Below are 21,342 nucleotides of genomic sequence, written 5' to 3'. Positions count from 1 at the left end.
AGATCTCTTCAGGGAGCTATAGTGACAGATCCCCTCAGGGAGCTATAGTGACAGATCCCCTCAGGGAGCTATAGTGACAGATCCCCTCAGGGAGCTATAGTGACAGATCCCCTCAGGGAGCTATAGGGACAGATCCCCTCAGGGGGCTACAGGGACAGATCTCTTCAGGGAGCTATAGGGACAGAACCCTTCAGGGGGCTATAGGGACAGATCTCTTCGGGGAGCTATAGGGACAGATCCCCTCAGGGAGCTATAGGGACAGGTCTCTTCAGGGAGCTATAGGGACAGAACCCTTCAGGGAGCTATAGGGACAGATCCCCTTTGGGGGCTATAGGGACAGATCCCCTTAGGGAGCTATAGGGACAGATCCCCTTAGGGAGCTATAGGGACAGATCCCCTTCGGTGGGCTATAGGGACAGATCCCCTTTGGGGGCTATAGGGACAGATCCCCTTAGGGAGCTATAGGGACAGAGCCCCTCAGGGAGCTATAGGGACAGATCTCTTCAGGGAGCTATAGTGACAGATCCCCTCAGGGAGCTATAGTGACAGATCACCTCAGGGAGTTATAGTGACAGATCCCCTCAGGGAGCTATAGGGACAGATCCCCTTAGGAAGCTATAGGGACAGATCCCCTCAGGTAACTAAAGCGACAGATCTCTTCAGGGAGCTATAGGGACAGATCTCTTCAGGGAGCTATAGTGACAGATCCCCTCAGGGAGCTATAGTGACAGATCCCCTCAGGGAGCTATAGTGACAGATCCCCTTAGGGAGCTATAGGGACAGATCTCTTCATGGAGCTATAGGGACAGATCCCTTCAGGGGGCTATAGGGACAGATCTCTTCGGGGAGCTATAGGGACAGATCCCTTCAGGGGGCTATAGGGACAGGTCCCTTCAGGGGGCTATAGGGACAGATCCCCTCAGGGAGCTATAGGGACAGATCCCCTCAGGGAGCTATAGGGACAGATCTCTTCAGGGAGCTATAGGGACAGATCCCCTCAGGGGGCTATAGGGACAGATCCCCTAAGGGGGCTATAGGGCCAGATCCCTTCAGGGGGCTATAGGGAGAGATCCCCTCAGGGAGCTATAGTGACAGATCCCCTTAGGGAGCTATAGGGACAGACCCCCTTAGGGAGCTATAGGGACAGATCCCCATAGGGAGCTATAGGGACAGATCCCGTTTGGGGGCTATAGGGACAGATCCCCTTAGGGAGCTATAGGGACAGATCCACTTAGGGAGCTATAGGGACAGATCCCCTCAGGGAGCTATAGGGACATATCTCTTCAGGGAGCTATAGTGACAGATCCCCTCAGGGAGCTATAGGGACAGATCCCCTCAGGGGGCTATAGGGACAGATCCCTTGAGGGGGCTATAGGGACAGATCCCCTCAGGGAGCTATAGGGACAGATCCCTCAGGAAGCTATATGGGCAGATCCCCTCAGGGAGCTATAGGGACAGATCTCTTCCGGGAGCTATAGGGACATATCCCCTCAGGGAGCTATAAGGACAGATCTCTGCAGGGAGCTATAGTGACAGATCCCCTCAGGGAGCTATAGTGACAGATCCCCTCAGGGGGCTATAGGGACAGATCCCCTCAGGGAGCTATAGGGACAGATCCCTCAGGAAGCTATAGGGACAGATCCCCTCAGGGAGCTATAGTGACAGATCCCCTCAGGGAGCTATAAGGACAGATCCCCTCAGGGGGCTATAGGGACAGATCCATTCAGGGGGCTATAGGGACAGATCCCCTCAGGGAGCTATAGGGACGGATCCCTCAGGAAGCTATAGGGACAGATCCCCTCTAGGCGCAATAGGGACAGATCTCTTCAGGGAGCTATAGGGACAGATCTCTTCGGGGAGCTATAGTGACAGACCCCCTCAGGGGGCTATAGGGACAGATCCCTTCAGGGGGCTATAGGGACAGATCCCCTCAGGGGGCTATAGGGACAGATCCCCTCAGGGGGTTATATGGACGGATCTCTTCAGGGAGCTATAGTGACAGATCCCCTCAGGGGGCTATAGGGACAGATCCCCTCAGGGAGCTATAGGGACAGATCCCCTCAGGGAGCTATAGGGACAAATCCCCTCAAGGGCTATAGGGACAGATCCCCTCAGGGGGCTATAGGGACAGATCCCCTAAGGGGGCTATAGGGCCAGATCACTTCAGGGGGCTATAGGGACAGATCCCCTCAGGGAGCTATAGTGACAGATCCCCTCAGGGGGTTATATGGACGGATCTCTTCAGGGAGCTATAGTGACAGATCCCCTCAGGGGGCTATAGTGACAGATCCCCTCAGGGGGCTATAGGGACAGATCCCCTCAGGGAGCTATAGGGACAAATACCCTCAGGGGGCTATAGGGACAGATCCCCTCAGGGGGCTATAGGGACATATCCCCTTAGGGAGCTATAGGGACAGACCCCCTTAGGGAGCTATAGGGACAGATCCCCATAGGGAGCTATAGGGACAGATCCCCTTTGGGGGCTATAGGAACAGATCCCCTCAGGGAGCTATAGTGACAGATCCCCTCAGGGAGCTATAGGGACAAATCCCCTCAGGGGGCTATAGTGACAGATCCCCTCAGGGAGCTATAGGGACAAATCCCCTCAGGGGGCTATAGGGATAGATCCCTTCAGGGGGCTATAGGGACAGATCCCCTCAGTGGGCTATAGGGCCAGATCCCCTCAGGGAGCTATAGGGACAGAACCCTTCAGGGGGCTATAGGGACAGATCCCCTTTGGGGGCTATAGGGACAGATCCCCTTAGGGAGCTATAGGGACAGATCCCCTTAGGGAGCTATAGGGACAGATCCCCTTCGGGGGCTATAGGGACAGATCCCCTTTGGGGGCTATAGGGACAGATCCCCTTAGGGAGCTATAGGGACAGATCCCCTCAGGGAGCTATAGAGACAGATCTCTTCAGGGAGCTATAGGGACAGATCTAGTCAGGGAGCTATAGGGATAGATCCCCTCAGGGAGCTACAGTGACAGATCCCCTCAGGAAACTATAGGGACAGATCCCTTCAAGGGGTTATAGGGACAGATCTCTTCAGGGGGCCATAGGGACAGGTCCCTTCAGGGGGCTATAGGGACAGATCCCCTCAGGGAGCTATAGGGACAGATCCCCTCAGGGAGCTATAGGGACAGATCTCTTCAGGGAGCTATAGGGACAGATCCCCTCAGGGAGCTATAGGGACAGATCCCCTCAGGAAGCTATAGGGACAGATCCCCTCAGGGAGCTATAGGGACAGATCTCTTCAGGGAGCTATAGGGACAGATCCCCTCAGGGAGCTATAAGGACAGATCTCTTCGGGAGCTATAGTGACAGATCCCCTCAGGGAGCTACAGTGACAGATCCCCTCAGGGGGCTACAGGGACAGATCCCCTCAGGGAGCTATAGGGACAGATCCCTCAGGAAGCTATAGGGACAAATCCCCTCAGGAAGCTATAGGGACAGATCCCCTCTAGGCGCAATAGGGACAGATTTCTTCAGGGAGCTATAGGGACAGATCTCTTCGGGGAGCTATAGTGACAGATCTCCTCAGGGGGCTATAGGGACAGATCCCTTCAGGGGGCTATAGGGACAGATCCCCTCAGGGGGCTATAGGGACAGATCCCCTCATTGGGCTATAGGGACAGATCCCCTCAGGGGGTTATATGGACGGATCTCTTCAGGGAGCTATAGTGACAGATCCCCTCAGGGGGCTATAGGGACAGATCCCCTCAGGGAGCTATAGGGACAGATCCCCTCAGGGAGCTATAGGGACAAATCCCCTCAGGGGGCTATAGGGACAGATCCCCTCAGGGGGCTATAGGGACAGATCCCCTAAGGTTGCTATAGGGCCAGATCCCTTCAGGGGGCTATATGGACAGATCCCCTCAGGGAGCTATAGTGACAGATCCCCTCAGGGGGTTATATGGACGGATCTCTTCAGGGAGCTATAGTGACAGATCCCCTCAGGGGGCTATAGTGACAGATCCCCTCAGGGGGCTATAGTGACAGATCCCCTCAGGGGGCTATAGGGACAGATCCCCTCAGGGAGCTATAGGGACAAATGCCCTCAGGGGGCTATAGGGACAGATCCCCTCAGGGGGCTATAGGGACAGATCCCCTTAGGGAGCTATAGGGACAGACCCCCTTAGGGAGCTATAGGGACAGATCCCCATAGGGAGCTATAGGGACAGATCCCCTTTGGGGGCTATAGGGACAGATCCCCTTAGGGAGCTATAGGGACAGATCCACTTAGGGAGCTATAGGGACAGATCCCCTCAGGGAGTTATAGGGACAGATCTCTTCAGGGAGCTATAGTGACAGATCCCCTCAGGGAGCTATAGGGACAGATCCCCTCAGGGGGCTATAGGGACAGATCCCTTGAGGGGGCTATAGGGACAGATCCCCTCAGGGAGCTATAGGGACAGATCCCTCAGGAAGCTATAGGGACAGATCCCCTCAGGGAGCTATAGGGACAGATCTCTTCCGGGAGCTATAGGGACATATCCCCTCAGGGAGCTATAAGGACAGATCTCTGCGGGGAGCTATAGTGACAGATCCCCTCAGGGGGCTATAGGGACAGATCCGCTCAGGAAGCTATAGGGACAGAACCCTTCAGGGGGCTATAGGGACAGATCCCCTTTGGGGGCTATAGGGACAGATCCCCTTAGGGGGCTATAGGGACAGATCCCCTTAGGGGGCTATAGGGACAGATCCCCTCAGGGGGCTATAGGGACAGATCCCCTCAGGGGGGCTATAGGGTCAGATCCCCTCAGGGAGCTATAGGGACAGAACCCTTCAGGGGGCTATAGGGACAGATCCCCTTTGGGGGCTATAGGGACAGATCCCCTTAGGGAGCTATAGGGACAGATCCCCTTTGGGGGCTATAGGGACAGAACCCCTTAGGGAGCTATAGGGACAGATCCCCTTAGGGAGCTATAGGGACAGATCCCCTTAGGGAGCTATAGGGACAGATCCCCTTAGGGAGCTATAGGGCAGTGGTTCTCAAACTGTGTGCCGTGGCACCCTAGGGTGTGTCGGGGCTCTTGCAGGTGTGCCTCAGGTTGGTGGTCCGGGACCAATTCAAACTATTTATGATCAGTGTAATAGGCAAAACCAGTGCTGGTGGCGGCCAATCATAAAATATGTGGACAAACAGAAGTTGTTCCTCACCACACAACTGACCTAAGGATGACATAGAAACACAATTTACTTCATTTAATATTTTTTTCTAAATTTCTCATTAAGAAACTTTTGGCCTAGGGGTGCCATGAAAAAAATTCTGATACTCTAGGGCGCCGTGATTCCAAAAAGTTTCGAAACCACTGCCTTAGGGCATTATAGGGACAGAACCCCTTAGGGCATTATAGGGACAGAACCCCTTTACCGAGATATAGGGACAGAACCCGGGACACTTTTATAAAAAAAAAATATATATATATTATATATATATATATATATATATATATATATATATATATATATAGTCTTTTGAAAAAACAGTGTTGTTGGTGACAGAGCACCAGAAGCTGCTTCTGGTGCTCTGTCACCAACAACACTGTTTTTGTTGTCTTGACAAAGATCATTCTAATATGATCGAAACGTCGACCTACGGATGTACCAATAAATGATCTTCTGACTTTCTTTTATGAAAATTTGGTGAGTGCCTTCTTTTTTCAAAAGACTATTATCAGGAACTCACTATTCCTTGGAGTTGAGCACCACCGTGTTGGCCCCTACTAAATACAGCCTTGTGCGGATGTCTACGGCTTCTATATATATATATATATATATATATATATATATATTTTAGCTTGGAGAGATCTTTAGTTATCGAAGGCCCCAGTATCTCTCCCATACTTTTATCACTAATAGATCCAGTGCAGAGAGCCTCACATGGAAAAGCTGGTTAAATATTTTAGGTAGTAGGGGTGCAGGGGGTAAGATCTTATAGAAGCCTCACATTTCCCCCAGACCGGCGGTGAAGTCTTTACGATTTTGACTATATGCGGGATTGGCATTGAAAGAAAAAAATAGACAGCGCAGGCAAGGTCGATATTAGGTAGACGATATCGGCCATAAGAAATCGCGCTGTGTACGCACCACAAGTGACACTCACCCCAGGGGCCGCAGTGGTGTTCTGCATGCTGTAAAGTAGTGATCCGTCACTGACTGGACGAGGGAGACAACCATCCATCCATCATGAAGAGGCTGTGGCCCCAGGGGCTCTAAGCAGAGGTCTGAGTGAGACAGCTCCCACAGGAAACAGTGGGAACAACAGGGGAGACGCCCAGTGCTGGATGGGGTCATGTATTAACACTGGTATCTATAATGGGTGCGGGGTGTGCAATGTACACTGGCCCTTGGGGGGCCATACCACACAATCTGCACCCATTAACTTACCTGCCCGATATACCACCCTGCTGCACACATACCATTATAACAGCAATATCGCTGGCATATACAGTATCACCTGCAAAAGACCCTGACACAGTGCTACAGTCTTTGTGCAATTCTGTGCATGTGCAATGCCTTTTTATTTATCAGGGGAAGGGGGTCCATGGATATCTGCACAAGCCCCCTCCAGGCTTAAAATGCCCCTGCGGGTGGTTATTTATATGTATATACGACACAACATGAATATGTGCAAAAATATGTTTTCATGTGGCAAGCAGTAATGTTACATGTGTGGAATTCGTCTATGATGGAGCCTCCCTCATCGTTGCTGTTTCTCCGACTAAACGGAGGATTAATCACGCCTAAGTGATAGCTCAGGTTGTTCAGTTGTTGCACAGACAGGCGTGTTGAGGCACGACTACATATGCAGCATGCAATACACATCTTCACCACTGGGTGGCTAATGCTCCACTAATCCAGTACTGTAGAGCAAATAGCGGCAGCTTGATCTACAAGTTCTGGCAAATGGTCAGTGACGACTGGAATGTTACTGTATACTGTACACACAGACCAATGGTCAGACGGAGAGAGTCGATTTAAAAAAAAGAAACCGATAAATCAATCAATAAAATTAGTGTATACAGACACAAGCGAACGCGTTATAGCAATGGTCCAATGACATTAGGCATACAGTGCTGTTTGCGAGCGTCCAAGTCTCGTAGCCAATACAGCAAAACCCATGGGAAGGGATCACTGCTTACATTTACACATGAGCTTGTGTCTTTATGCCCAGACATCATGGCCAAGCAGTGAAGTGTCCCGCGCCCCATGCTCAGAGTCCTGGGTTCGATTCCCAAAGTGCGAATGCCTTTGTTTTGTTTTTTCTTCTTGACACTTTATTCATTATTTTTTTTTATAACATTCATTTATATAAGATTCCAAGTTGAGGGGTGAAGGATGAGGTGGGGGTTAACAAGCGGAGTTCAGAGATGCTGTTGAAATTATTCATTCTGTGTTGGGACCCAAAAAAAAGAAACCAATAAATCAATAAATAAAAAAAAGTGTATACAGACGCAAACGAACGTGTTAAAGCAATGGTCCATTGACATTAGGTTTATGTGAGCTATTAAATTAAAATGGGCTTAAAGCTTAATATCTCCCATTCTGGGGGTCCAGTCGGCTCAGAACCGTGGTTGGTATGGAAGGAGGGATGATTAGCTACCAGAGGATACTGACCCCAAGTTTCTGTGACCCTCATAAGGCTAACGGCAGTGTCGGAACCCACGGTGGTTCTGAATTAATGGGTCCATTATATTCTATGGGAAAATGGGTCCACTTTGTGCCCTGATATTTCCATTTCTGGGTGTCCCAGAGACTTGAGACAGGTACCATACGAAAAAGATTCTTTCATTACAAGCTGTTCGTGCTACTTAGTACTCAAATAGAAAATACTGTACAGAGACACTAAGCACGTTGTTTTGGCATCCAGGTACTTAGGAAGGAGCTTCTATCTCTCCCCATTTCACTTATAAAGATAACACTTGCCGATATAACCTTTAGAGCGTCTCTGTACAGTATTTTCTATTTGAGTACTAAGTAGCACGAACAGCTTGTAACGTATTCTGCTGTAAAGGCTAGAGCCTCAAGTGTTATCTTTATAAGTATAATGGGGAGAGATAAAAGCTCCTCCCTATGTTCCTGTATGCCAAAAACCCTGCACCCCGCGCAAGCTGTGCGGACAATTGGAGGGGACCCGACACACGGTTGCTTGCCATTTCCCTTTGCGGTGTCAGATGAACTAGTGGCTGATCTGCTCGGAAAGCGAAGAGTCTCCTCTTTCGTATGGTACAGGTCTTGATTCTCTGGGACACCCAGAACTGGAGATATTGGGGCAAAAAGTAGACCCATTTTCCATGGGCCTGTTAATTCAGACCAACCATGGGTCCCGACGCTTGCCGTTAGCCTTGCGGGGGTCACAGAAACTTGGGATCAGTATCCTCTGGTAGCTAGTAGTCTCCCCTTCTATATCAACCTGAGCTGAACGGACCTCCAGAACCGGAGATATTAAGCTTTAAGCCAATTTTAATTTAATAGCTCACATAAACCTAATGTTAATAGACCATTGCTTTAACACATTGGTTTGCGTCTGTATACACTATTTTTATTTATTGGTTTGTCTACGGAACCTCATTGCCGCAGTGTATTTTAAATAGCGTAATGATACGCTCGTACAGCATTGCCCATACAGTGTACAGTAAAGTAGTTCTTGCGCTATAGTGTACTGTATTTCAAAGGAGACCACACGCATGCGCAATGATGATTTTAAAAAGCGACATCTGGTGGATGATCGGAGGTATTACACTCACCAGTAATGCCAAACGCCATGATAAGCTCTGTGAGTCTCCATATGACTAGGCACACTGTCTTGTGCCCAGGCACGCTGCGACTCCGTGATCGGGACTAACGCCATAGACAGCATAGATGAGCAAGGCTCCATCTGTATGATGGAAAGACAACTGTCTGTCTATCAGGAGCACCCTGTAGATCAATTATTATAAGGAATAATGTGGTATAATAATAAGGAGATTAGAAGTTTTGATGGAGTTCTGTGATCTGTGTAACATACGAGGAATACTACACAACGCACTGGTGCCAGGAGGGCAATGTAAGTGGTATTAGTTCTGTCTGGGAGATCCCACAACTGGTCACATAGCATCCACACCACACAATGAGGAGCTGAATACTTATCTCAGGAATTGTGGGTGGAGATAACCGGATCATTCCCCATAGTTCCCCGCAGGCCCACCACGTGCCCAGCAGCACATTCTGCAGTCTCCAGTTTACCAGATTTCATCTGCCCAGCTGTGACTTCCGGAACACTCTAGTATTTCACGCAGGTGGTCGTTGTGAATAAACGACAGGTATTTAAAACCAATCGGGTCACATAGAGGAGTGAGAGTGAGTGGGGAATTAGGGGGGTCCCTGGACAGACAAGAAGATGAATATATACTGGTATGACCTCGGGCCGGAGCACGGGGACCACTACGGAGGGCTGTTTCCAGTCCAGGATCCCTAACTCGGCAGATAAAAGGAGATAGATCAGAGGAATGTTGACAAAACACGGTTACAGTGCACATATGGGTTCTGCAGCTGATGAGCTTTTATTTTACGCATCAGTGCAACTTTTATTTCGCAATTTTGTATATGATCATTAGGGTGATTTATTAGCAAGTAATCACAGGCATTTTGCGCATATGCTTTACCTTGTTTGCTGGCAACTGACACCTCTCTAGCTATTAGCGGAGGAAAATGTTTAAAGTGACCTACAAATTCATCTCTACAATAGGAATGAAGCAAACACGGTAGCAAGTATTATAATCAATGGGGGGGTACAAAGCCATTATGTCAGCAAGTTTATGGAAAAACTTGTATTTAATAGATTAATCTTTGTCTGGTTATTTAGAACTATAGATAACGTAAAACACATTGCTAAATGTTTATATTAAAGATAGATTTGTAGGAAACCGGCTAATGCTGCAATAGACGGGAGAGATGTAGCTAAAGAAAAATGTAAGTTAAATGTATTTTGTATGGAGCATTGGAATTATAAATCCAGGTTACAGGATTATCCTGAAAGACATGAACAAATATCAGGAGCTGTGCGGTTATTGCTGCAGGTAGACAAATGTGCACAGAGGGATGCGGTTATGTGACCGGCGGTCCGGAGACCGACGGCCATTATACCGACGCCGGAATCCTGCATATCTAATGTACATAGATATTGCACAGGGATGGGTACTACATATGGGAATGATGCAGGCAGGACAGGCATATTAGCTTTACATCAATGAGATTTAAGGTGGGAAAGCTACCATTAGGGGGCGTTCCCCTTTTTAGTAAGGTACCGCAGTTGGCCCTATAAAAGTGGATTTTTACAAACCACCCTCTAACCATCATGCACATACTGCAGGTCTGGAGACACTTGGAGTACGCAATGAATAAGTGACCCAATATCTCACTCTCATATGCAAAGACATAAACGAGACTCAATGTGACTAAGTCAGCAGGGGATAGTCCTAAAGTGGTAACAGGCAGGGCCTGGCGCAATGTGCTTACACAGTCCACCATACTGCCCCAATGCAGCCAAACACCGCACATAGGCGCAAATGCAGACAATCATCTTTATCACCTATATATTAGCCCAGATCTGTGACTCTGTGACTCATTCCTAACGCTGGGCGTGGCTAGGAGCTCTCATTGGGTTAGCGGCAGGTCTATCACACCCAGCCCACAGCTGATTGGGTGAGAAACGCCCTCCCACACAGGTTACATCCAATGGGAGGCTCTGCCCTTTGGCTGCTGTGTGTTCCCTGGACTCCACTTGGCTGCAGAGGGACTCGCCGTCGGGGAGAAGCTGCGGTGCCTGGCCTGGGCACAGAAGCCTTCACCGCCTGCTGCAGGGAGCACCAACAAAGGTAAGCAGCTTAGCTGCTTCCAGGAGCATTACCTGCCCCTCCCCCACCCACAGCAAACCTGCCCCTCCCCATCCACAGCACACCCCCATCCACCCCTCCCCCACCCACGGCACTACCACACTCGCCCCTCCCCCACCCGCGGTGGCACCGGACCCCCTCCTCCATCAGCGGCACCCCCGCACCTGCCCCTCTCCCAGCCACGGCACCCCTGCAGCCGCCCCTCCCCCACCCACGGTGGCTCCAGACCTCCTCCCTCACCCGCTGCACCACCGCACCCACCCCTCCCCCAACCGTGGTGGCTCTGCATCCCCGAAACCCCCCCACCCGCGGTGGCTCCGAACCCACTCCCTCACCTGCGGCACCCCCGCACCTGCCCCTCCCCTAAATGCGGCACCACCGCGCCCATCTCTCCCCCACCCGTGGTGGCTCTGGAGCCCCTCCCCACCCGCGTCACCCCCACATCCGCCCCTCCACCACCCACGACACCCCCGCAACCGCACCTCCCCCACCTGCGGCACACCCAGCACCAACCCTTCGCCCATCCATGGCACCCCCGAAACCGTACCTCCCCCACCTGCGGTGGCTCAGGACTCCCTCCCCCACCCACGTCACCACCACACCCGCCCCTCCCCCGCCCGCGACACCCCCACACCTCCCCCAACCGCGGTGGCTCAAGACTCCCTCCCCCACCTGCGGAACTCCATAGATTAAAAATATTACACGCCCCAAGGGCGTGCAAGGGTTAAGGGGACGTAGCCCCTTGCGACGGTGTGAAGAGCGCCCGTAGGGCACGATGAATCACCTAGTTATCCAATGATCAGAGACGTAACGCAGCAGCGGATGTTTCCTTTCCAGCCGTCAGTGACCCGTCGCGCCTCGGTGCTCACACGGCAGGATCTGTAGGATTATCAGACACATTTGCCCGCACATGCAGAGTTTTACTAGGACAATGTTGTACTTTTAGAGCAATCTTCCTTGTCGTACCAAACGTGCAGCGGTGCAGAATTTTTTGGCACCTTATAATTGAACAATTTCTGAAATAAATCGATGTGAAACTGCTGTATGAGAAAGAGTGAAAGGCGGGCAGATAAGAGAGATAAAATGGTGGCTGGGACTGCGCAGCGCTGAGAGACGGAATCTGTGTGTGCGCTGGTGAGAACACTGCAGGGTGGCTGCATCTGTCTGTGTGTGGATGCGCTCAGGGGCCAGGGGTAGTGATCGGACACACCACGTTCCGTCATCCTGAGGGGATGGGTGTTGCGGCACAAGGCGGAGAACGATGAACAAGCAGACAAAACAAGACTTTCCGATACAGGAAATGAGAACTTAGTTTGTGTAAAGGCTCCGCTGTCCCTCCACCGCTTTATGTCACTGCCAGTAATGGAAAGGGACGGTTATTACGCTGGACAGATGTATTTACATGTATATTTCAATAGCCCACGGACATCTTTGTATCACAAACGTGAGTTTATCTTCTCTACAATCGCTCCATAAACCGCCCTGTATAATGCAGAATACCCAACACAAGCCTTGATCATTACCTGCACTTTACTTCGGAAAAACTTTCTCGCTGAATAAGCTCGCCACCATTTCTGGATGACGGTCATCATTCTGTGCAGGTACCTAGAAGGACAACAACGGAGACGTGAAACCTCCAATATCTGAGGTCATTGTTAGGTAGATGACACGTCACGTGATTGGCAGCTACACAGATGCAGAAATAACTGGAATTTGTTCAAAAAAAGGAATGAATTTGGCCAGTTTGTGGGGTCTACCTCGTTTCTTGCCAATCGGCTTTGTAACACAAACAGCCTCGAGCAGAGAACTCTGAACATGTCTTCACGAGTATAACTATAGGTTTTCTAAATGTTCAAAGTGGCTCAAACATGTTTGAACCTATCAGGGCCACTGAGACGTCTGCGGGGCCCGGGTGATACTGAGGGGGCGTGGTCAGGTCCCCTCCAGAAAAAAAAAAAAAGATGTGCGTTGCAAAAACCTGTCCCCCTCAGCAGCTGGCCCAGGCCCCTCCAACAAGCACAGTCCCCCCCTCTGTGCCCCTGGAACCTAGTCAGCTTGCTTGAATTTTTTATCTGATCTGTAGTTGGAGAATTTGGGGGAGATGTACAGTGTACATGGTGGGGATGTTGCCTATAGCAACCAATCAAATTCTACTTATTGTTTTATAGAACGTATTATATAATTGTTACCTCATGCTGATTGGCTGATGTGTGACATCACGTCCTTGCACTTTCAGCTGCACTTTGTTGCACATGATCTCGTGGGTAACACTAATTTGCTGGAAAACAGTTGTCTCTAATAAAATAATTCCTACCTGATATAAGCTCGCACTCTGCATCCTCTGAACCAGCTCTGGATCACTAACGCCGCATTGTATTCCTGCAGCCGGTTCTCTTCCGCAGCTCTGCAAATGGAAGGAAAAAACACGTCATCAACAGCTCGCTAACGCATTTTGCAACTTTTAATACTGATCTACATGTTGTATTAAGGGGCAAGGTTAATCAGCCACTTTAAGCAGAGATTTTACACACACGTCACTGGCTAGTTCCAGCACACGTGCTCCCGCAACCTGCACTATTCAATTAGATAATGCTTATCGCAGTAATTCTACAGTGTGGGAAATGTGGGGGGATGCATCAAAAACAGAGAAATTGCCCTGAACACCAGAAAGGCTAATAATAGTGGCTAATGAGAGTATCACCAGAGATGGCGCTGGTGAGCAGCATTTTCTGTGTGGGGCAGGAGAATTTCGCCCACATAGAGAAGAAAAGGAGTGTGGGAAGACACCTAGAGGCTGGCTTTTGCACAGAGCTCAGGTAGGGCTGAAACAGTGATACAGGCCAGATGGCCAGGCTTCAGCCTGTGGGAGAGAGAGGACTGCAACTGTGAAGCTGTGGCAGACAGCCCAGCCAGCCAAAGACCAGGCCGGAGCCTGTGTTATTCTGCAAGAAGCAGGACTGAGACCGTATATGGGAGCAGCTGCTGGTAGTACAAAGCCGGAGACCAGGCCGGAGCCTGTGTTATCCTGCAAGAAGCAGGACTGAGACCGTATATGGGAGCAGTTGCTGGTAGAACAAAGCCGGAGACCAGGCCGGAGCCTGTGTTATCCTGCAGGAAGCAGGACTGAGACCGTATATGGGAGCAGCTGCTGGTAGAACAAAGCCGGAGACCAGGCCGGAGCCTGTGTTATCCTGCAGGAAGCAGGACTGAGACCGTATATGGGAGCAGTTGCTGGTAGAACAAAGCCGGAGACCAGGCCGGAGCCTGTGTTATTCTGCAAGAAGCAGGACTGAGACCGTATATGGGAGCAGCTGCTGGTAGAACAAAGCCGGAGACCAGGCCGGAGCCTGTGTTATTCTGCAAGAAGCAGGACTGAGACCGTATATGGGAGCAGCTGCTGGTAGTATAAAGCCGGAGACCAGGTCAGAGCCTGTGTTATTCTGCAAGAAGCAGGACTGAGACCGTATATGGGAGCAGTTGCTGGTAGTATAAAGCCGGAGACCAGGTCAGAGCCTGTGTTATTCTGCAAGAAGCAGGACTGAGACCGTATATGGGAGCAGCTGCTGGTAGAACAAAGCCGTAGACCAGGCCGGAGCCTGTGTTATTCTGCAAGAAGCAGGACTGAGACCGTATATGGGAGCAGCTGCTGGTAGAACAAAGCCGGAGACCAGGCCGGAGCCTGTGTTATTCTGCAAGAAGCAGGACTGAGACCGTATATGGGAGCAGTTGCTGGTAGTACAAAGCCGGAGACCAGGCCGGAGCCTGTGTTATCCTGCAGGAAGCAGGACTGAGACCGTATATGGGAGCAGTTGCTGGTAGAACAAAGCGGGAGACCAGGCCGGAGCCTGTGTTATTCTGCAAGAAGCAGGACTGAGACCGTATATGGGAGCAGTTGCTGGTAGTACAAAGCCGGAGACCAGGTCAGAGCCTGTGTAATTCTGCAAGAAGCAGGACTGAGACCGTATATGGGAGCAGTTGCTGGTAGAACAAAGCGGGAGACCAGGCCGGAGCCTGTGTTATTCTGCAAGAAGCAGGACTGAGACCGTATATGGGAGCAGTTGCTGGTAAAACAAAGCCGGAGACCAGGCCGGAGCCTGTGTTATTCTGCAAGAAGCAGGACTGAGACCGTATATGGGAGCAGCTGCTGGTAGAACAAAGCCGGAGACCAGGCCGGAGCCTGTGTTATTCTGCAGGAAGCAGGACTGAGACCGTATATGGGAGCAGCTGCTGGTAGAACAAAGCCGGAGACCAGGTCGGAGCCTGTGTTATTCTGCAAGAAGCAGGACTGAGACCGTATATGGGAGCAGCTGCTGGTAGAACTAAGCCGGAGACCAGGCCGGAGCCTGTGTTATTCTGCAAGAAGCAGGACTGCGAGCGTATATGGGAGCAGCTGCTGGTAGTACAAAGCCGGAGACCAGGCCGGAGCCTGTGTTATTCTGCAAGAAGCAGGACTGAGACCGTATATGGGAGCAGTTGCTGGTAGTACAAAGCGGGAGACCAGGCCGGAGCCTGTGTTATCCTGCAGGAAGCAGGACTGAGACCGTATATGGGAGCAGCTGCTGGTAGAACAAAGGCGTAGACCAGGTCGGAGCCTGTGTTATTCTGCAAGAAGCAGGACTGAGACCGTATATGGGAGCAGCTGCTGGTAGAACAAAGCCGGAGACCAGGCCGGAGCCTGTGTTATTCTGCAAGAAGCAGGACTGAGACCGTATATGGGAGCAGCTGCTGGTAGAACAAAGCCGTAGACCAGGTCGGAGCCTGTGTTATCCTGCAGGAAGCAGGACTGAGACCGTATATGGGAGCAGCTGCTGGTAGAACAAAGCCGTAGACCAGGTCGGAGCCTGTGTTATCCTGCAGGAAGCAGGACTCATACCCTCCAACTGTACCATTTTGGCAGGTACAGTACCTTTTTTTATGGTCTGTACCTGCCAAAAAGGGCTTTGTACTGATTTTTGACTCTCCAAATTAACATTGAAAGTATAGGAAAGGGGCTAGACCACGCCCTCTTTGGCCGTAGCCACACTCCCTTTCCTAAATTGTACTGGTTTTCCTTTGTAAAATGTTGGAGGGTATGCAGGACTGAGACCGTATATGGGAGCAGCTGCTGGTAGAACAAAGCCAGAGACCAGGCTGGAGCCTGTGTTATTCTGCAGGAAGCAGAGTGTAAGAGTTTTGTGAGACTTTATGTTTGCAGATTAGCTGCTTACTTTTAGTGAGGGGTAAAGGAGTGAGCTAGTTGCCATGAATGGGGGCTAGGCTGTTTGTTGTTTTGTTTCTGTTTATTTACGCTGACAGTAAAGCACTTTTCATGTATTTATTTAGCCACTGTGCCAAATACTCCCCACTACCGAGCTAATGACCTCATATCATTACAATTGGTGGAGAATACGAGCAACGAATATGCAGAAAAGTTGGATTACAACAGCAACAAATTCTTTGCTCCTCTGGGCGCCTATTACAAACAGACACCCAAATAACTATTTCCCACTATGTTATAAATAAACACAGAATATTGGCCCCCAAAGAGCGCTGGTGCAGGTATGATAGAGCTGTGCCCCCAAGGGCATTCTGTCTCTTCTCCCCTCACATGCACCAGTGTAAGGTGTAAGCGGCATCCACCCAATCTGCCATGCGGCTAAGAGGTGAATGAGACATACTGCCCAGCTGCCCGCCAGACCAGGACAATGTCATCCCTATCATAACAGTGGCACCAAACACCCAACCCAGCAACGTGCCATCAATACTGGGACGGTTGTAGGTGTGCAGCAGCTTCTAACATGTGATGCTGCTGGATGGTATTCCTCAATGTAGTCCACATACATCAGCAAGCTAAAATTATTATTATCCTTTATTTATAAGGCACCACAAGGGATCAGCAGCGCCCAATTACATAATACATAAATGAAAAGGCAAAACGGGACAATAGTGACTTACAGTTGAAGACAATAAAAGACAAGTTCAGGGTAAGTAACACTGACATAAGTATCAAAGTGTCAGAAAACCGCAGGTTTAGGAGCCGTCAAGGATAGTTTAAGAAAGAGAAGGATAAGCACATGAGGGAAGAGGGCCCTGCTCGTGAGAGCTTACATTCTAAAGGGCAGGGGCAGACAGATAGGGGTGACACAGATGGGGTAGACCGAGCGTGGGACAGAGGGTTAGGATGAGATTTGGCTGGGTTTGGTGAAGGTGTGTCATGAGAGCCCATTTGAAGTTTTGTAGAGAGGTGGAGAGTCTGAGCGGGAGAGGGAGAGAATTCCAGAGAAAGGGAGCAGCACGTAAGAAATCTTGGAGGTAGGAGTGGGAGGAAGTAATCAGTAGGCAGGAGAGGCGGCGTGCATTAGCAGAGGGAAGAGGACGAGTGGGAGAGTAAAGGGAGATAAGGTCAGAGATGTAGATGGGAGAGGAGTGGGTGAGGGCTTTGTAAGTGAGTGTGAGAAGTTAGAATTGGATTCTGAAGGGGAAGGGGAGCCAGTGAAGAGCTTGTAGGAGAGGGGAGGTGGACGTAGTGCGTTTCGTGAGGAAGATGAGCCGGGATGCAGCATTGAGGATTGGATAAAATGTGGCATCTTATTGTTTCTACTGCAGTATGTTGCATTTACACTTTAACCTGGCCAGTCCCTGTCTTACTTGTTCCTACTTGCTAGTGTTACTTTTAGAGAAAGTTTATAGTATAAGCAAGATACTAAAAATAACACGTCAGTAACTTCCCAGCAAACAACATCTATGAGGATTGACAGCAAAACATCAAAGAAGCCGGCAACGCTTTTATACATTTCAGAGGTAGAAACTTTCAATACCAATATAGATCAGTATGTCGCAGGCAAAATCAGGAACATCTGGAAGTATGGTTTATGGCTGGGACAAAAAAGTGACATTTCGTCAGCTTGGTATAGTGGGTACGGTATGCCCGCTAGTGCCAATGTGACCAGTACTGATAGTCTGAGTCCAACAGCCGGGCCGCTGATTTCATGGGTCACCAAAATGATGACATAAGTCCACATAAGAGCAACAACAAGACTGATTATAGGGGTTATCAGTCTTGTTGTGATGTGACCTCCAGTCTACAATCTTAGGAGGAGTTTGTGAAGGAAATATCTGTACACTTGCTCTTATGTGGACCACCAGTGGATGTTAGTGGTGGATGAAACGTTTTACGAACATTTATAACATTACCGTTTCAGATGGTTTTTTATAAATTTTAATACATTTGTATATTGGAACCTACTGATTGCTTTTTTAAATAAGATTATATTTGGACATTGTGTCAATCTATTGTAATTAGGGGTGTTATAACAGTCCCAAGGCGCCAATTTCACTATTGCTGCATATCTATTGTTTTGGTCCCTCCTAACAGGGGACCTAGTGGAATAAGGCAGCCGGTTCAAATGATTGAAAAAGATCCCTACCCTAGCACTCTGAGTTCAATTAGTGCAGAAAGGGAGATTTGTGTTATATATATACACCGGTAAATCCTTTTCTCGTAGTCCGTAGAGGATGCTGGGGTCCATTTTAGTACCATGGGGTATAGACAGGTCCACTAGGAGCCATAGGCACTTTAAGAGATAAATAGTGTGGGCTGGCTCCTCCCTCTATGCCCCTCCTACCAGACTCAGTCTAGAAACTGTGCCCGAGGAGCCGGACATACTTCGAGAGAAGGAATAGACAGACAGCGGTGAGAATCATACTAGCTCACACCGAATTGAAAAACCATGCAACATGGAGAAACCATGCCAACCAGCATGCAACATGAAGAAACCATCCAGCATGCAACATGAAGAAAACGAGATTTATGGTAAGACCTTACCGTTGTTAAATCTCTTTCTGCGAGGTACACTGGATTCCACAGGGAATAACATCGGGGTGTAGAGTAGGCTCTTGATCCGAGGCACCAACAGGCTAAAGCTTTGACTGTTCCCAGGATGCATTGCACCGCCTCCTCTATATCCCCGCCTCCAGGCACTGGAGCTCAGTTTTGTTAACCAGTCCAATGCAGTAGCAGGTAAAAGAGATGACAACCGTTAGTAGCCACATACACCACACTCTCACGACAAGAGAAGGTATCAGCGGCTAATGCCATACCAACCCAAAGAAGCTAAGTGCATCAGGGTGGGCGCCCTGTGGAGCCCAGTGTACCTCGCAGAAAGAGATTTAACAACGGTAAGTTCTTACCATAAATCTAATTTTCTGCTGCAGGGTACACTGGTATTCCACAGGGAATAACATCGGGGATGTCCTAAAGCAGTTCCTTATGGGAGGGGACGCACCGTAGCAGGCACAAGAACCCGGCGTCGAAAGGAAGCATCCTGGGAGGCGGATGTATCAAAGGCATAGAACCTGGAGGGAACATGTACGGCAGCCGAAAGTTCGATGGAATTGCCAGTGTGTCCACGAATGCCGCTTGAGGATCCGTTGTCCTTGCTCCGAAGACCGGAACCTTGTGATTGTGTTGAGACGCCATCAGGTCCACATCTGGGAGGCCCCACTTGTCCAGTAGGAGTTGAAATACTTCTGGATGGAGGCTCCACTCTCCAGCGTGTATGTCCTGACGACTGAGGAAGTTCACTTCCCAGTTTAGGACCCCCGGAATGAACACTGCCGATATGGCTGGCAGATGACGTTCCACCCACTGAAGAATCCTTGATACTTCCCCCATTGCCATGCGGCTTCGAGTGCCACCTTGATGATTTATGTACGCCACCGTGGTGGTGTTGTCTGACTGTACTTGAACAGGCCTGTTCAGTACCAGATGCTGGGCCAGTTTTAGAGCATTGAACACCACCCGTAATTCCAGAAAGTTTTTGGGGAGGAGAGACTCCTTCCTGGTCCACCGACCCTGAAGAGAGTGTTGCTCCAACACCACGCCCCAGCCCCACAGACTGGCATCCGTCGTCAGAAGGACCCAGTTGAAGATCCAGAAGAGACGACCCCTGCTCAATCGTTGGTCCTGCAGCCACCAGGTCAGTGACAGACGCACCTCCGGAGACAAGGAGATCATTTGAGACCTGATCCGGTGAGGCAGGCCGTCCCACTTGGCACGAATCAGTTTCTGCAGAGGGCGGGAATGAAATTGAGCGTACTCCACCATGTCGAAAGCCGACACCATGAGGCCTAGTACTTGCATCGCCGAGTGTATCGACACACGCGGACGAGAGTGGAAGCAACGTATCTTGTCCTGAAGCTTCAGGACTTTCTCCGGTGACAAAATCAACCTCTGGTTGTGAGTGTCCAACAACGCTCCCAGATGCACCATGCTCTGAGCAGGGACCAGGGATGATTTCTTGCAGTTGATGAGCCACCTGTGGGCTTGCAGAAACTGGATCGTCAGATCCAAATGACAGAGGAGAACTTCTGGGGAATTGACCAGGATCAGCAGGTCATCCAGATACGGCAGGATCCTCATACCCCGACGGCGGAGTGAAGCCGTCATAACTGCCATGACCTTGGTGAAAATTTGTGGAGCCGTGGTCAGACCAAACGGTAAGGCCTGGAATTGGTAATGGAGATTGCCAAGAGCAAACCGCAGGTATTGCTGATGTGACATGGCAATAGGGATATGCAGGTGAGAATCCTGTATATCCAGGGATACCACATAGTCTCCTGGTTCCAAAGCCAGGACAATAGAGCGAAGGGTCTCCATACGAAACTTGGAGACCCTCACAAACTTGTTCAAAGATTGGAGGTTGAGAATGGGCCGGAAGGAACCATTCTGTTTGGGGACTAGGAACAGCGTTGAATAGTACCCCCTGGTCCTCTGAGCCAGAGGCACAGGCACTACGACTCCGGTGTCCAGGAGGGATTGTACCACTAAACGGAGATTTGTTGCGTTCACTTGATCCGAAGGGATGTCCGTCAGGCAACAGTGAGGAGGGGGACGTGTCTTGAAGGATATAGTGTATCCGTGAGTGATGACTTCCCGTACCCAAGCGTCTGAAGTGGTCTTCAACCATACCTGGTAGAAGTCGGCCTCCCACCCTGGGATCCCCCAGGGGAAGGCCCGACTCGTCATGCCGCAGGCTTGTCAGATTTGGAAGCAGGCTGGAGCCTCCACACTGAAAGATATGTACGAGTTCTCGTTCATTTATGAACGAGATCGTTCATATATTTCAAACAAATCGGCATGTGTGTAGGGCCCTTTAGCCTTCGGGGCCGAAGGAGTATTATTAGGTAGACATGCAGTCTTAGCAGACGCCAAGTCAGCGACAATTTTGGTGAGATCCTCACCAAAGAGGATGTTTCCTTTAAACGGGAGCACCTCCAGGGTTTTCTTAGAGTCCAAGTCCACCGACCAGGACCGTAACCAGAGAATATGGCGAGCCAAAATGGATGTCATAGCAGCCTTGGCCGCCAGAACACCGGCATCTGAAGCTGCTTCTTTAATGTAATGAGATGCCGTGACAATATAAGAGAGACATTGTCTGGCATGTTCAGGAAAATCGGACGGAAACTCAGCCTCCATTTCCAGA

General features: G+C 50.0%; 1 protein-coding gene across 2 annotated transcripts in view; it reads right to left on the bottom strand.

The window, feature by feature from the left end:
* SPATA17 (spermatogenesis associated 17) overlaps nt 1–21,342 on the bottom strand; it is a 394,114-nt gene that overhangs the window by 328,037 nt on the left and 44,735 nt on the right. For both annotated transcript variants that reach the window (XM_063919118.1, XM_063919117.1), the window contains exons 2-3: nt 13,194–13,283; nt 12,403–12,484 (exon numbers count right to left, since the gene is read on the bottom strand). In XM_063919118.1, coding sequence (XP_063775188.1) covers nt 12,403–12,484; nt 13,194–13,283 — 172 coding nt within the window. The remainder of the gene's footprint in view (nt 1–12,402; nt 12,485–13,193; nt 13,284–21,342) is intronic.

Source organism: Pseudophryne corroboree, chromosome 4, assembly GCF_028390025.1.
Source record: "Pseudophryne corroboree isolate aPseCor3 chromosome 4, aPseCor3.hap2, whole genome shotgun sequence".
NCBI lineage: Eukaryota > Metazoa > Chordata > Amphibia > Anura > Myobatrachidae > Pseudophryne > Pseudophryne corroboree.
This window is presented reverse-complemented; position numbering and strand designations above follow the sequence as displayed.